A 15,638-nucleotide genomic window follows, 5' to 3' on the forward strand; every position below is an offset into this window, starting at 1 on the left:
TGCCCCATGTTCATCATTCACTGTAGGAACTTCATAATCAACCCCATTATATTGTACAAAATTCAAAATTACTTTCTTGTGAGCACCCACTAAAAAAAAAAAAATGTGCACATGCTGTCAGTTTGCAAATCACTAGATCCATGTGAATATGAAATAAAAATAAATATGCATAGACAAACACACATTTACTTGGGTAATAAAATGTATTGAACAATCACATTGTTTGCAAGTCATTTCCCTTTACATTAACGATGACATTAACATTTGAGCTGGATAAGGAAGCAGTAGTCTGCTGGATGGAGCTCTTGAAAATGACATGGTTGAGACACTGTATCCTCCTACGCTTCTGTAGAAAGTGAGAAGACATTAACCGTTAGAATAAAGCTATTTCTCAAGACTAATACATACTACTGAGGTAGAGTTGTAGAGACAATGTAGCTGGTCTGAGCAGTAAAAAAACCCCAAAAAAACAAGTCAACACTGCCCTCAATACAAGAATAGCTGCACTAATTCACAATTATTTCTCACTTGTGCCTTCTGCTGAGCTGGGAACAGGGCAGCCGGGTCGCGTTCCCATGGGTAATGGCCTCAAGTGTACAGTCCAGTAAGCAGCCCATTCTGAAGGATGCGTAACCCTGTGATGAGTCTGGCTCTCAGCCTGCGGAGAACATTCCGACTCGGTGCTGGAAAAGAGACACACACAGACGAGACTTAACAAATCTTCAAGTTTTTAAGCACCAACACAACCAGGGTCGGACTGTATTTCCTTTAATATGCATCATGTAATATATAATTGAAAAAAAGTGCCAGATTTGAGATTTGAAGCAGTTAATATTCTGAAAACCAACTTACAGAACGCATTGGCTCTGGGAAGTAAAGCGGTAATAAAGAGGGAGCTAGGACACCAAACACTATGTTCTAAATATAACACAATCTACTAAGAGTAGGAACATGAGACTATCTGAGCATGAGTACAGATAATGAACAATCTTACCAATCCGTCACTGCCATTTGTGTGAACTCATTCATATGGATGGGGGGGCAGCTCCTTTTACTGCCTGGTGACAAGAGGCAACATATAAAGACAGTTCGGACGTGAGAAACTGTGAAGGAACCTCCAGCATTTGATGGCACTTCAACACAAACCAAAAATGTGTGATACAATTAAGCTTTCTGATGCAATAGTGTGCTCCACATTCCTCATCCCAGTCTTACCTGTGCAATACAAACACTGTAGCCAATCTATTGCCATCTTGTGGCTTTAAAGGGTAAAGACATCTGTTTTGAGGCACAGCCATTGTTCCAACATCAGCCAATTTCATCACCATTTAATTTAGTATCCTGGCAATTATTTGAATACATTTGAACAACAGCTCCTCTGCTTAATATCTGTGTGTGAATTAACATCTTTGCAGCACAGAAAACGGCCAATAAACGCAGCGTCGGATAAAGGAACAATGGATCTCTAGTCATGGTGGTGTTAAACTGCTACCTCTAGCGGCATTGAGGGAGAAATGCCCACAACCACCACCCCTCCGTTCACAGAATGTAAGCAGCTGAGGTGATTTTGGTGCAGTGGGACAGAAAACAGGTGTTTGCAGGGTTTGGGGGTTTAGAGCACTGATCAAATCCTCGACGGCCTGTCATCTGGGTGTTTAATCCAGTCTAAAGAAACGGACATTTGACTCTTAATTTGTGTACGATTTTTTCAATTGGCTTACAGGGGAAGATCTGTGAAGGAAATAGGCATTGCTCGTGTGTTCTCGAAACCCCAGAAACATGCTGGTAACTATTAATTTTTTAATTTCCAATCATTCTTCAGTCAACTTTAGTGACGTGTTCTTCATAGCCTGGAAAAAAATTAAAAACACTCCTACTGAATAATAAAAATAATGAAAAAAAGATTGATTTGAAGTGCAGTATATTAGTATGAAACAATAAAATGAAAGTAGTATAATTATGGCTAGTGATTCTCCAGTGATTACAGTTGGCTAGAGGAGAGGAGACAGTACTCTGTGCAAGGCTAGCTCACCCTTGAGTACCGTTCAGGTGAGTTCCTCATTCTAGTGGTGCCGCTCTCAATGCTTCTCCACCTAGGTAGGTTGGAATAAGAGGACAGACACATGAAACAAAATACAATGATGCCACGGTACCAAAAGACAAAACAACTTTCCTACGGTTAAATTCTGACAAGGTGCCGCTTGCTTTAGCAGAAGGCACGTTTTAGAATTTTAACCCTTTTGGATGGTCAGATCCTTGGTGTCTTCAAAAAGGAGCGCACAGATGGTTGAGATGATGTGCAGATTTTGGAAATTAAAAAACAAACAAAAAAACAATGAATTGGAGACAACTCAGCATACAAGTACAAATTCACTCAAAGTCAGATGTGTTATTCCAACTGGAAGTCAGTATCAGGACCATACCAGTGCAAGTGACATGTCGCCATTATTCAAGATTGTCCTTGTCTGTGAAGTTTGTGTTAACAGGTATACACAGTGTATGCTTCAGTAAACGTCAACCTGCCTTAATAAACACCAATCAAGTTAAAAAAGATGTAATGAAAAATAGAAAATTCAAACTGTGGCGGTAGGCACAGGAGAATCTACACCTGTGAAAATAATGCATGTTTTTTTCTCCAAAATTACTCCCACTGCGCAATACTATACCCCAAGATATCATTTTAATTAATCACGTTTCTATGCTTCAGCAGAAGAGATGCGTTCGCCGTCCTTTAAATGGATCTGGCTGGCTCTGAATTTAAGTTCTAGCATTTTAAGCATCCTGAATTTTCACAGATACATTTCCAATATGACGCCTTCAGTTTTCCATGTCCTCGTGAATGGCAGAGCACAGCGTTTAGAGAGGCGAGGCTGAAATTGACTAAAGAATACACGGTTAACCTGCGCACACAAACGCTGAAAGACAGATTCAATCTTGAGTAATGGAAAGAAGTCAAAATTGCACTTTGGTCCTTTAATAGTTAATGTGATAGTCACGATATCAATTCTGAGTGCAGGAAATGACTACTCTGATGTAACATGCACTGAAAAATATAGGGTTTTAAATCCTGTTATCATCCAAGCAAATTGTCTTCTGCAATTTCAGTCTTTGGAAAATTGTCCTTTGAGGCAAAAAAAAATTTGAATTGGAAAAGAAGATCTCCGTCCAAATAAGATAATGGATGTTAATAATCAATCAAATCAAATACTGAATGACAACACTGTATTTGAGTATCTGACAATTGACTGATGCTCAGCTTAGTTTTATTGAAACGGAACAAACGTAAAAGTTATAAATACAAAGAACATCAGAACAAACTGCTATGGCTCTTAAGGTAAGCCAAACCAAATTCTATTGGGCAAGTTCAAAGAAAACATAGGAAGTTATGGTATCATTTTAAAAAAAACAACACAATTTCTCTATCTCTAGAAATGCTAGGCATACACTTTGAACATTACAAAACTTTGATTTCTTCCTTCCTGTGGATTCTTTTCTCCACCATTGCAAAAAATGAAGTATGAAGCTCTAACCATATGCATTTATTTACAAGCAAGTCCCTAAGCAACTATGAGAAACCACAAATAAAGGGAGTACAAGAAGGGAGAGGAGGAAAGGGGCATGGACAAAAACTTCCTGCAAGGCAAATATCATTATTTAATGTCCTCTCAGACTTTTGAGAATGAATGTCCACTTTTTTTTGTGAATGTTCATTGTTGGCTTTAAAAGAATCAGGAACAAAACGTAACAATAAAAGTGTTTTGCATGTTTTTTTTCTCTCTCTTTTTTTTTTTAAAGACACATGTCCCAATGTAACCGTAGGAGTAAGAAATGGTTCACCACAACGGTTACGTTCACTTCTTCAGCCAAAGGGCTTTGCAGCCAATCATCTCGAGCCAATTCTGCGGTCTGTCCATTTTTTCTGAGATATATACAGATTTTTTTTTCATGATGGGTGAAGAATAAAAAGTCAATCAAAAAATTGTGGCCAATCTCCTGTTTTTTTCTTTTTATTGTTGTTTTTCTCTTTTTTTTTTTTGTTGTCACTTTGCCAAATACCTTTGGGTGCATCTACTTCCACTGTTGCCCATAAGAATCCTGTGAAAACTCCATGGTGTCATTACTGTAACCATAGTTACCAGAATAGTCGGCCCCTTGCTGCAGGGGCTGCTGGGCGATGGGCTGGGATCCCCAGTTCTGTTGGTTGTTGGTCTGGCGGCGCTTGGAGTCAGGCTGGTTAAACACGTCTGCCTTCCTCTTTCCACCGACGTTACCGCCACGATTGCCTCTGGCCCCACGAGGACCGCGACCCCTCTGTGGCTGGAAAGGGGCTCCCCGCCCTCCTCGGCCACCCCTTGGACCACCAAGGGGTGGCCCTCTTTGGGCGTAGCCCCCTCGGCCTCTTGCCGGGGGAACTCCACGGGATCTAGGTGGAGGAGGCCCTCCCCTGCTGGGACGAGTACCGCGGCCCCTCATGCTGTACACATCTTCATAGCCGTAGTAAGGGTCTTCATAGCCACCACGGTAGTCATGGTAGTCGTACCCATAGTAGTCATCATAGTAGTCATCATAGCCATAATAATCTGGTGGATAGGCATAGCCCCCTCGGCCACCACGACCCCTTCCACGGCCTGGTGGTGGCATGCGTGGAGGTGGGTAGTAGTAGTAGTCATCGTACCTACAGAGGGGAGGAATACAGTGTCACATTTAAAAAATTCCTTATGAGAGAATATGTTGGGCAGTTGTGGAGTCACATGTCCCTCACCCTGAATTCCTGGTGGTCTGCCGAGCTGCTTGGCGCTCTTTCCTCTTCTTGTCTGGGGGCTTTGCCAAGACTATCTCAATTTCCTCCCCTCCTAGCTCCTTCCCATTCATCTCATCCATAGCCTAGCCAAGCAAAACAAGCCATTGCTGTAACAAACATAGAATTAACAGACACGCAAAATTATTTTGTTCAAAGCGTGAAAACACCTACCTTTACGGCAGCATCCCTTTCCTCAAAATGGACAAAAGCGTAGTCTTTCAATTTCTTCACTCGCTCCAGCTTTCCAAACTGAGAAAAGGTCTTTTCAAGGAGCTCTTCAGTCACTGCGGTGGCTAGCTTCCTCACAAAGAGCACCTTGACCTATTCAGACATAAAAACGGGAGGTTTGTCTCACTGAAGAAGAGTGCCTGTTTGCATTGTAAAAAGAAAGACACGACACCAACCTTGGCCATGACCTCCGGGTCTGGCTCAGCAACAGGGTCAGCCCACTCTACAGTGACCGGGTTCCCCCACACCTTGACCTTGCCACTCATTAGGCGGCGTCGAGCCTGTGCTGCGGACTTGTGATCCTCGTACTCCAGGAAACAGAAGCCGCGGTTCTTCTTCTTGTCATCTGGCTGGTGGTATAATATCACCTCCTGGAGACCCTCTGTGAGATAAAACGATAATATCTCTAACTTCAAAAACAGTTGTCATAGCGATCATCCTTTACGACTGAGTGTTTTTCATGATTTTCGGACACAAATCCACCTCTGCGCTTTTGGAACTGACCTGTAACTTTCCCAAAGTCTTCCAAAATACTTTCCCTTGTCTTGTTCTTTGGAATTGATCCGACAAACAGGCGATTGTTTGCAACAGATATACACACTCCCAAGTACTTGCCAGGGCGGATTTCATGGTTATCACACTGAAAATAAAATATTATAATAAATATAAAAAGTATTTCTCAGGGATACCTTATATGTTTCTTCCAATGCTGTGCTATTCTACTTACAAGCTTTACGGCCTTTTGTGCATCATCCTTATTGCAGTACGTAATGAAGGCGTAACCTCTATTCTGACCAGAGAGCGGGTCCATCATTAGCCTGAGGTCCCAGATGGGACCAGCAGACTCAAACAGTGGCACCAACTCATCTTCATACAAATCCCTTGGGATTTTTCCAACAAACACCTGATGAAGAAAAGAGAGAAACAAGTGGGCAAGTGTAAAAGGATTTGTAAAAAGCGCAATATTCAGTATGTCCTGCAGGATTCCAAATGATATGCAGCATAGACCTAATACTATAAAAATATTATAATTTATCTACCTCAGTTCCAATCCCTGGTTGTGTTCCTTTAAACACCTCATCAGGTGGGGGACCTCCATATTTTCTTTGCCCTGTGGTGACATCCAGGGTATATCCTGTCCGCTCCAACAGAGCCTGAAAAAACAACCAAATGAATATGCCTCCTCAGCTTACAGAAGCATATTCATACAACTCAGTCACATGACTTCATTTACCTTTATTTTCACCTCATCTGGGCCCTTGGTTGACTCTTGTACTTTACTTCCTTGTTTTTCTCTCTGTCTGTAAGTCTTCATGACTCCACAAAGGAAAGCACTTTTATTCTATATTAAAAAACAAAACAAATTAGTTATTTATAGGTGTACATTAAAGTGATATCATCTCAAAGAAAGAAATGCGATCCATCCACGAGGTTACCTGTACGTGGGACAGGTCGCTCTCTTTGAACTGCTGCAGCACAGTGAGCGCTCCCTCCTCGTTGAACTCACGAAGTGCATCAATGGCCCTTTCGTCCAGGTCAACATATTCTACCAAGCCTGCGAATACAAAGCATGTTCACTGTCAGGCTCAGCTACAAGGGGCTTAAATAATATGACGAATCATTAAGACCAAAAACAATTAACACCCACCTGTCTGGAAGATGTTATCTAGACTTTCAGCCACTTTTTGGGGCAGCCCGGCGTCAACGAGCGTCTGGTAGTTCTCTGTGTGTGTTGTTGTCACGTCCATGGGCTCATCCTCCTCCTTAACAGGGGCAGAGCTACCGTTCACCTCAGCAGCAGCCATTGTCCTGTAAATACAACATATACAGCAAACAAGATGCACATTATATTCAGTGAATATGTAAATAAACGATAAGCTTATTAAGCTATTTGTTTTCAAACGGCTGGTTGTAATATGACTTTTATTTGACGGCCTATTTAACTTTAAAACCATTGTGACTTTCGGTTGAGATACTAATACAACACCAGTCTAGTAAGGGTTGTACTTTTTTTTTTTTAAATACAGTCAGATAAATTGAAGTGAACATGTATTGCACGGTAACATAACACGGGCACCGACTGCCGCCGTCCCGCCCCCTTCACATGCAGCTTGCTAGCTACCGAGTTGGACATTTTTATTTTTCACATTTACACGCACGGGGTCTCACTGGAAGGTATTTTCTACAGTCGCACACGTTTTACAATTTTCGGAGCAACACTGCTCTCCAACGGTTTCCTACTCGAGTCAACGGTAATATCAGTTAGCAAGCTAGCTAACGAGCTTATACCAAAGGCCTCGCCGTGCAGAAAAACAGCTTTCTCGCACATAAACACACACACACAAACACACACGCATACACACACAGGCGGTGGGGCGCGCGCTCTCCGTACGAGGTGCAAACTGACAGTTAGCGAAACTCACCGGTCTGATTCGGGACACCAACAGCCCTGTGCGTTAAAACGTGAAACGATTGACTCGTCGCGCGTGCAAAAAAATGTCTAATATTAATAATACGTTTTAGCCCAAACCACGAGACAAAATTTCCAGACAGCTACGGTCTCGTCGTCGGCTCGCCCCGAACAACGCCACCGCTGCGCAATCATCGCGAGATGTGGACGAAAAACCGAGCGGTGGGGCGGGTGCGTTCGTTTTCAACGTATCATGTCTAAATTGCGGCATAATTTCCACAAACTATCGTTTTGGGGGGGAATTCTTACATCGTCGTTACCAGTCCCGCGTCTCGTGGATTTGATGCATCAAAACAGAATGTCTAAAACCGTTTGTGTTTACTTCACAACCACGAAACACAACCGTGCGGTGCTTGAGTCTGACTTCGAGCAGCTGATCCAAACATCAAATCAAACTAAGCGGCTAGGCAAGAATAACAAATTGCAAGACTTAAGATAGATTCCCATGCTTTACACAAGGCAGTTGCATTGACTTTTAACGGACAAAGCTCGTGGAGGTAATTACATTCCGGCCGAAAGGCTACAAGATTCAACTGGAGTGGGACGCGCCGTGACACAAAACGAGCGCTTCAACAACAACTATCCAACCACGGAGTTTGAACTTTGACGGACACGACTTCAGCCCAATGAAATTCATCTTTCTGTACAGACGAGATACAGAATTGGTCCTATTTTTGACATTTGTACAATAAACAAAGGATGCACAGACATTTTCGAAAGGTTAATGAAACGTGAGAAATAACTTAAGTGCTTTATTGGTTTATTGGTATTTATGATGTCAGCATGAAGTCAGGATCATACCTGCCTTGACCAGCATTAAAATAAATCAATATTGGACCATGATTGAGTCGGCAATCAGATGGGCGGATTGAAAGATTAATAACAGAATTCACGTCTTTAGTCGTCATGTTTCAGCTTTCGGATTTTGCCCTTGTGGCGGTCGATCTCCTTTTGTAGGCGCTCAATTTCCTTTTTGTGGTGGTCAATCTCCTCTGCGTGATGCTTCCTCAGCGCTTCCATCTGCTCCTTCTCTTTCTGCCTGCAGGTGAAAACAAAGGGAAAAGATGAGCCTTCCACGGTGTGATTACTTTATTATGCATTATAGGTGCAGTAGCTAGAAGGGCCCCTACTGAGGGCTTTTTGAGGCAGCGGTGGTGCACTGCATAATGCCTCAATGGGAGGTTTAAGGGGGTTTATAGATGTTATTGCAACGTGTGCCAATATGAGCTGTCGAGGGACATTTGTCTGGTTTGCTTCTTCTGACGGTGCAGCCCTGCTTCTCACCTGAAGTACCGCTCCTCCTCTGCCACTTCTCGCTTTCCAAATGCACCCCCTGCAGTCCTCACAGCACCTCCTCCACCTCCACCTTTGCCCGCTCCCTTGCCCAATTCTCCCAGCTGGAACATGCAGAGATAATTGTACAATTCACAGATCAATCACCCTCGGTGTATCAACGAGTGAATGCACATTGTAAACACTTTGTAAGGTGGAAAAGCACTAGTTAAATGGGCGTGCTTGAAACTGGTTCTTGTGCAATCCTTACTGTACTGATAGTGATATACTATTGCACTTTCTTCCAACAAAATGTACTTATTGTAAGTCGCTTTGGATAGAAGCGTCTGTTAAATGCCCTAAATGTAAATTCAGTCCATTTACCCATGCCCGTGTAACAAATTAGTAATATAATTTAAGGTATTTCCCCTATTTTCTCATTGAGTAAACCTGAAAAAAAACGTGTTTGTTGACATTTTGCAGACATCTCCTTGGTTGCTTCAGCAAAACTGTTTTATTTCTCTGATTTTTTGTTTATATCTGCTCATACTAACAAAATGACTGTGTCAAAAACGTTATGTCGGGAAAATATATCCATAAATCAAGGACACAGTTTTCCTTTTTATACTTTATATACAATTATGTAAACAACTCTTTTGGGAGACATATTGAATGGCTTTCTATTGATTGCTTTTGGGATATAACTGCCACTAAACCTTTTAATTGCTGGGTGTGAACCACCTTGTTTTCTCCATATTGATCCAGGCCTGCGTGTGAACAGCGAGTACAACAATGAATAAGAGATTTTCATTCAATTTGACAAAAACAAGGGGTGTTGACTTCGACTCCATCTTTGAATACTCGAGTAGCTTTACATGTAACGTTACTAAGCTACCTCCCACCATTAAGTTACCAGTATGACAGGACAGGAGCTTTTCAGTTGAGAGTGAACGATTAACAACATTCCCGACGCCACATTGTGGTCACGATATTCAACAGCCTCGACGTGCGCGCGCACACACACAGTAAAGTCATCAATAAACCCCGACTGTACAAGTTAGCAACAGGCTAACTTCGCCCCCACAACAACTCCTGTGCTGAATGTTAGCAAGCTAATGCTAGCGCTCAAAAAGTCATCTGTCACCAGTGCACCGCAGTGTAAGCTTACCTGGTCAGACGCCATTCTGATCTGAGAGGCGACGCATCTCCTTAGGTTCGCCCTGAGAAGAAACCTCGACATTGCGCCCCTCAGATATTGCTAAGTGCAGAGGCAACTTTGGCGTTCTCCTGGTCCTAGACCTAACTGAAATTTGATGTAGTGAAATGTTTCTTATGGGCGTGGAGACAACCGCCTCTGTGTGCTCGCTGCTGCCACCAGGCGGCGAGAACTGAGAACTGCAGTAGTTATGTGCTGTGGGCTCTTTGCTTATTTATATTGGCTAAATTTGAGATGGGATTATGGAGCATTTGTCAACACGCAACCAACTTCTTTACGCTAATATTTTAAATTTGATTACATTTCATACACATATATATAGACATTAACTTAATTCTGTTATTGCAGGTCAGTAAAAGGAAGTCATTTGGTACCAACGACAAGGAAAATAGACCTTTCCCCCTTGAACTGTGACATTTAAGCCAAAGTAAAAATGACATTACTCATTTATTAGTGGAAAATTAATTCTTTATCATTTTGAATTTCTCACGCATAGAAAAAAAAATGAGAAAAAACATGCTCAACTGCACTATACTGACTAAAAAGCTCTCTCTAGATTACACAATAAATGAAAGATATTTAATGAAATAATGGAAAGTATACCTATGTCACATAACTGGTTTCTATTTGTCAAAACATTCAAAATAAACAAGCTAGGGAGCCAGAGAGAGGTCAAGTCAGGTATAGTGAATGAAGAGAGGGGCCGAAATCAGTGAGAACAAAATTGCGAATCAGAAAATTAAAAACAGTATTAATATTTAATTCAATTATGTGATTTACGATTGTTTTGGTTCTGAATTTCATGGGTCTCCCACAGCACTTGAGGAACAAGGAACACATTGTTCATCCATCCACCTCTTCAACCAATGACTCATGTTTAACAATTAACTAAGCAGCATACACAGATCCATAAAAACAGGTCTCAAGTCCAAGACAGATATACGTTGGCTGACACACATACACTGGGAAAACAAGCACACAATATCAACAGCACTCATAATCTTTCACTGATTTGTAAACCTGTGTGATGCAGTGACAGAGATTGATTACTCATCTCAGTCGTGACATCTAATGTCAGGACAGCTGAGTCATTTGCCATTTTCCGAAAAAGGCTCAAGACTCACCTGTTCAGACTTCACCTCGACTAGCATGACCCACCAACACCCCCCCCCCCCCAAAAAAAAAACACCCTTACCTATAGCACTCTGATCGTAGCACTGTTGCTCTTGAACTACTAGTTTACTCAGATGAGGACCTAACACTTGTTCTACTTTTAGCTCTTACTTTATCGGCAATGATTCGTTGTGGTTTCCTTGTTTCCTTCTTTTGACAAATGTACTTATTGTAAGTCGCTTTGGACAAAAGCGTCTGCTAAATGACTTAAATGTAAATGTAAATTACTCACGTTTAGCGACAAAACAAAACACAAAGCTTTCCTCTCATTTGTGTTTATACTGTGTCATTTAGTGATCAGTAAGGCAACAGACCTCTCTAATTAATTTCATGCTCATATTTTTTAAAGCATTGTCTACAGACCTGTATAGCAATCTGAGATCCTTGTGTTGTGCGCTTATTGCTCAACAGGATGAGCAGTGCTCATCTCTGAAGTGCTGGATGAGACACACTCAGCTGCACAAAGGGGAGCTCTGCAGAGCAAAGAGAGGTGGTGGGTGTCTCGATGAGTCATAATGGAGTCCCACTAACAAAGAGCGCTCCCTGCCAGACAATGCACAGCCCAGCACAGTGTCGTACCCTGACACTCCCCCCTTTTATCACCTGAGTCCAGCAGAGTTGATGGTCAATGAGCGGATGTAGAGGTGCCGTTGTAATGACGCGCTGCATGCTGTTGAAGTTCAGCAATAATGATGGTCCGGAAGCTCCTGTGAAAAGAAAATCATACTTGTTCAACGGCGTAGTTAACAAGGTCAATGAGGGGGGAAACAAGTTTTTCTTCTGTAGTTAAGTAGGTTAAGTGCTTTTTGCAGGATAGATTTGAACATTTTGGAAATTACTTTTCCATGTGAGTAAGGAGTATAAGAGGAAACTGCACAAAGGAGTAGTAACACCCTTCAAACAAATGGTGGCAGTATATGCTCTCGTACAGATGAAGACCATCTGCTGTGTCTTGCAGTGAATATGGAATAAGCTTCATATAGCATTCATGTTAAAACTTGTCTCTTGTAATGGACAACAGCAAGTGCTACATTCCTTTGAGAACGTATATATATATTTATATACACACACATATATATATATATATATGACTTACATCTTATTATCCTTTTTGTCAGACACATCTGTCAAAAAGATTAATGTGAGTATTCTTGTTCCTTGACACATATCTTCCTTCCATACCAATACTTTTTAATGTCAAATGACCTAAGTGTATAATTCATCATGGTCAAATAGAATCGGAAGTCAATTTTGGCGGAAACATCAGCAAACATACTGAGGCAGGCAGAACTTTGAGGGAGGTTTTTTTTTTGTGTTTTGATATGGTCAAATATGGACTTCCGGTCCACTGGATACAGAGCATCCAGTTATCTGGATCCTTTTAGAGCTGCTCACCTCCCCGGCTCAAGTGTTGCCATAGGAAATAGTATCCTGGCAACAGCACTAACCTGAGCAAAGACAAAGTAAGGTCATGCAGACAACAAGATGTGGTACAATGCTCCTGCATGAACAACTCATTTTATAACATCTGCTCGCAAGGACATTCATTATAATTGTGTCATATTTTCCTTTCAGGCTTTTATGCACTATTATTCCGCGTGACATTTAGCATGAACACACATTATACCTCCTCCATGGCTCCATTTAAGAGACGTTTTTTGGTGCACATGCTTGGATGTCATGCTTAATGCTTATAATCTGCCTCCTTCTACCAGTGTACCATCAATAATGGTAGCATCTGAAATCCATTCATACCTCTGGGGGGGAAAAAGCATGTTGATACCCCTGGGGATGTAACTGAACCTTTTGTTGATGATTTTAACACGTATTGCCAGGTAATAGCACTGTGTTAGCATGGAGTACCTACTGAAACGACAAAAACATTCATCTAGAAGCACGGAAACATGGAATAAATGGAAATTCAATTGCATTTGAATCGCGATGCAGGAAAGTATACACTGTGGTATTTTGTTAGCATACAGCGATCGGTATTTTAAAAGTATTTAGTCTTTCCTTTATGTGTTTGCAGCTCATCTAATTCTCAAAAGCTGCCGGTGCTGAAACTCCTTGTCCCTAATAGCCCTCATGAGCAGCCGCGGATGTTGCCACTGTTGCCATGGTGACCATCAGGATTGATAAAGGAGTCCAGATTATTTGTGTTCCGTACATACAAGGTCATTTGGGCCAAGGAACAGAAGCTCTTTACTGGATTCACAGGCAGCGGGACAACAATTAAAGGCAAATCGTCACATTCAGTGAACTAATTACAAACGTGTGATGTTTATGCGTCCAATAACAGCCAATCAGTTCTTTCGAAAGCAACGCAAGCTGCTCTGTCAGGCAGTACTTCCGCGCTAAATGCTAATGTCATTATGCTAGCATACTTGCACTGATGATGTTGACATGCTAATAGCAATGTTAACTGGGTTCACAATCTTAAATTGCTGTGTTAGCTTAGCATGTTTATATTAGCTAATTAGCGCTAAACACAAAGTAGGCTGGGAATGTCATTAGCTAGAGATTGGGGTCATAAACAAAAGGACAAATTAAGATGACATCATGACGCTGCTATATGAAATGTAATACAAAAGTCACACTATCCATCCTGAGGGGGTCGTGGGTATGTTGTGGATTAACTGCAATTAGCAGACTGTTCTCGCAGCCTTACTATTGACTCACCCACTTGTGTGAGTCTCTTGGTTCCGGCTGCCCTATTCAATTCAGCATAAAAGCTGTCTGCATGCCATCAGTACCAAAGCTGGTCATTAGCCTCCCGCAGTGTAGTCAACCCCCGGGGTTAGCATACGGTCTGAAAGTCAGACGAGTGGTCCGAACTTCCAGAAAAAAACACTCTCAAGAGACTTCTGGCATTTAGGTATGACGCACAGACACAGCTGTAATCCGCCATATTTGACTTCTTGTCATTCAGACCTAAAGAGCCCCATCAGTACAAGAGAAAGAGAGTGTGTGTGTGTGTGTGTGTGTGTGTGTGTTTCTCTCTTTCACACACACACCAATAGTGTTGGGAATGTGTAAGTGTTTATATCGAATTAGTCAGTGACCGTATAATATCAACCAATGCAGTCCTGGCGTTTCCTGTGCTGATTTCCTGAGTGGCCCATGATTGCTTTAAATATGTATTGACGTTCAAGAGAAACAGATAAGCCAGCGATTTGAGCGTTTCAGAGTCTTGCATTTGGATCTTTTACGTGAAAGGGTACCATTTGAGCTGAAAGGCACACGGTGCCACAATAGATGACTATTGTCATAACCTTTCAGTGTGAAATGATTAATAAATACTCTATATCTGGTTCAGTTTTTTGAAAAACCTTCAGTCACTGCTGGGATTGTGTATTGGTTTTGCGATACTCTTATTGCATTTACACCGTTTAGACATTTTTTATACCTAGTAAAGCTTGGGTTGTTATCATAATAATCAGGATAAAAGGATAAAAGGAAATATGATCTGGAAATTCAGATTTTTCAGGAAATTGTAGCATAACAATATATATGATTTTAAAAATTAATATGCATTATAATGCCGCCTATGAAACCCCAAATTGTTATTCAGGGGAAGCAAATGTGACAGGAGAGGTAATCAGTGTAATACAAATACCAGCCAGAGGAGATGAAAACAATTCAGAATTCAACCTTGCTGCTGCACTTGATGATTACATGTAAATAATAATTTCATGTACCGCCGGCAATCATTAAGAGGACATAACTGCCCGCGGAAAGAAATGGTTCCTATCGGTCTGTTCTTTCACTTCTCTTCGGGAGTTTAAAGACCTTCTCTTCTTCGCCTGCCTTGAGGATTAGCATCTGCAGTTTCTATAGCAACAGCCTTCAATTAGGAGACAACCAGCACCTCGCTGTTACTGCCAGCAAGGTGCTAATTGATACTGGATCTCACGTCGGGAGGGGTAGGGGGTTGAGATGAGAAGTTGGGGGGTGTGTTTGTAAGTAGTGTGTGTGTGTTTGTGTGTTTGTGTGTTGGATGATGGGGGGGGTTAGTCATCGACTCCTTTAGGATGTAGGAGTAGCATTAACACACACACACACACACACACACACACACACACACACACACACACACACACACACACACACACACACACAGAGAGAGAGAGAGAGACTTTATCTGCATATACTTATTATTGTGATTTGGATTTGATTTCTAAATGGCTGATGAGGAGATAGAGGCTCCTTATAGATGCAATAGCCTATAGGTGTCTTTATAGCTGCATACAAGCTGTCTAGGTGTTTATGGGGTTATACAGCGTGTAACTGGCAGTCTGTCTCAGTACCTGTCAGTCAATCTGTCTTCTAGCTCACATTACATGAGGTCAGCTGGAGAGCACACAGACGTGTGTCGCAAATGGTGCTTTAATGTAGGTGCCATCTTCCACATATACGGATACGCACATATACGCCGCGGAGAAAATGGTGTATATACCATGTGACGTGGTGAAGAGCGT

General features: G+C 41.8%; 2 protein-coding genes across 4 annotated transcripts; both read right to left on the minus strand.

The window, feature by feature from the left end:
* Window positions 1–201: 201 nt before the first annotated feature.
* Window positions 202–7,613, minus strand: LOC311027365 (heterogeneous nuclear ribonucleoprotein R). Of its 3 annotated transcripts, XR_014598594.1 has the most exons (15): window positions 7,453–7,613; window positions 6,678–6,838; window positions 6,466–6,584; window positions 6,264–6,371; window positions 6,070–6,183; window positions 5,757–5,933; window positions 5,534–5,669; window positions 5,206–5,411; window positions 4,973–5,122; window positions 4,763–4,884; window positions 4,137–4,675; window positions 2,033–2,093; window positions 995–1,058; window positions 529–683; window positions 202–346 (listed from the first exon to the last, which is right to left on the minus strand). XR_014598594.1 is itself a non-coding variant. In XM_084031361.1 (12 exons), the coding sequence occupies exons 2-12, from the start codon at window positions 6,832–6,834 to the stop codon at window positions 2,059–2,061; spliced, it is 1,863 nt and encodes a 620-aa protein (XP_083887487.1). In that variant the 5' UTR covers window positions 6,835–6,838; window positions 7,453–7,613; the 3' UTR covers window positions 1,929–2,058. The 3 variants fall into 3 exon arrangements, 2 of the variants coding, with proteins under 2 accessions (XP_083887487.1, XP_083887486.1); XM_084031361.1 differs by lacking the exons at window positions 202–346; window positions 529–683; window positions 995–1,058 and having other exon boundaries at window positions 1,929–2,093; XM_084031360.1 differs by lacking the exons at window positions 202–346; window positions 529–683; window positions 995–1,058; window positions 2,033–2,093 and having other exon boundaries at window positions 3,247–4,675.
* Window positions 7,614–8,238: 625 nt separating this feature from the next.
* On the minus strand, window positions 8,239–10,099 carry atp5if1a (ATP synthase inhibitory factor subunit 1a). Its single transcript, XM_084031362.1, has 3 exons — window positions 9,940–10,099; window positions 8,784–8,896; window positions 8,239–8,538 (listed from the first exon to the last, which is right to left on the minus strand). Exons 1-3 carry the CDS (start codon window positions 10,009–10,011, stop codon window positions 8,397–8,399), a joined length of 327 nt encoding a protein of 108 aa, XP_083887488.1. The 5' UTR covers window positions 10,012–10,099; the 3' UTR covers window positions 8,239–8,396.
* Between the last annotated feature and the right edge of the window lie 5,539 nt (window positions 10,100–15,638).

This window comes from Eutrigla gurnardus (genome assembly GCF_963514095.1).
Source record: "Eutrigla gurnardus genome assembly, chromosome: 17".
NCBI lineage: Eukaryota > Metazoa > Chordata > Actinopteri > Perciformes > Triglidae > Eutrigla > Eutrigla gurnardus.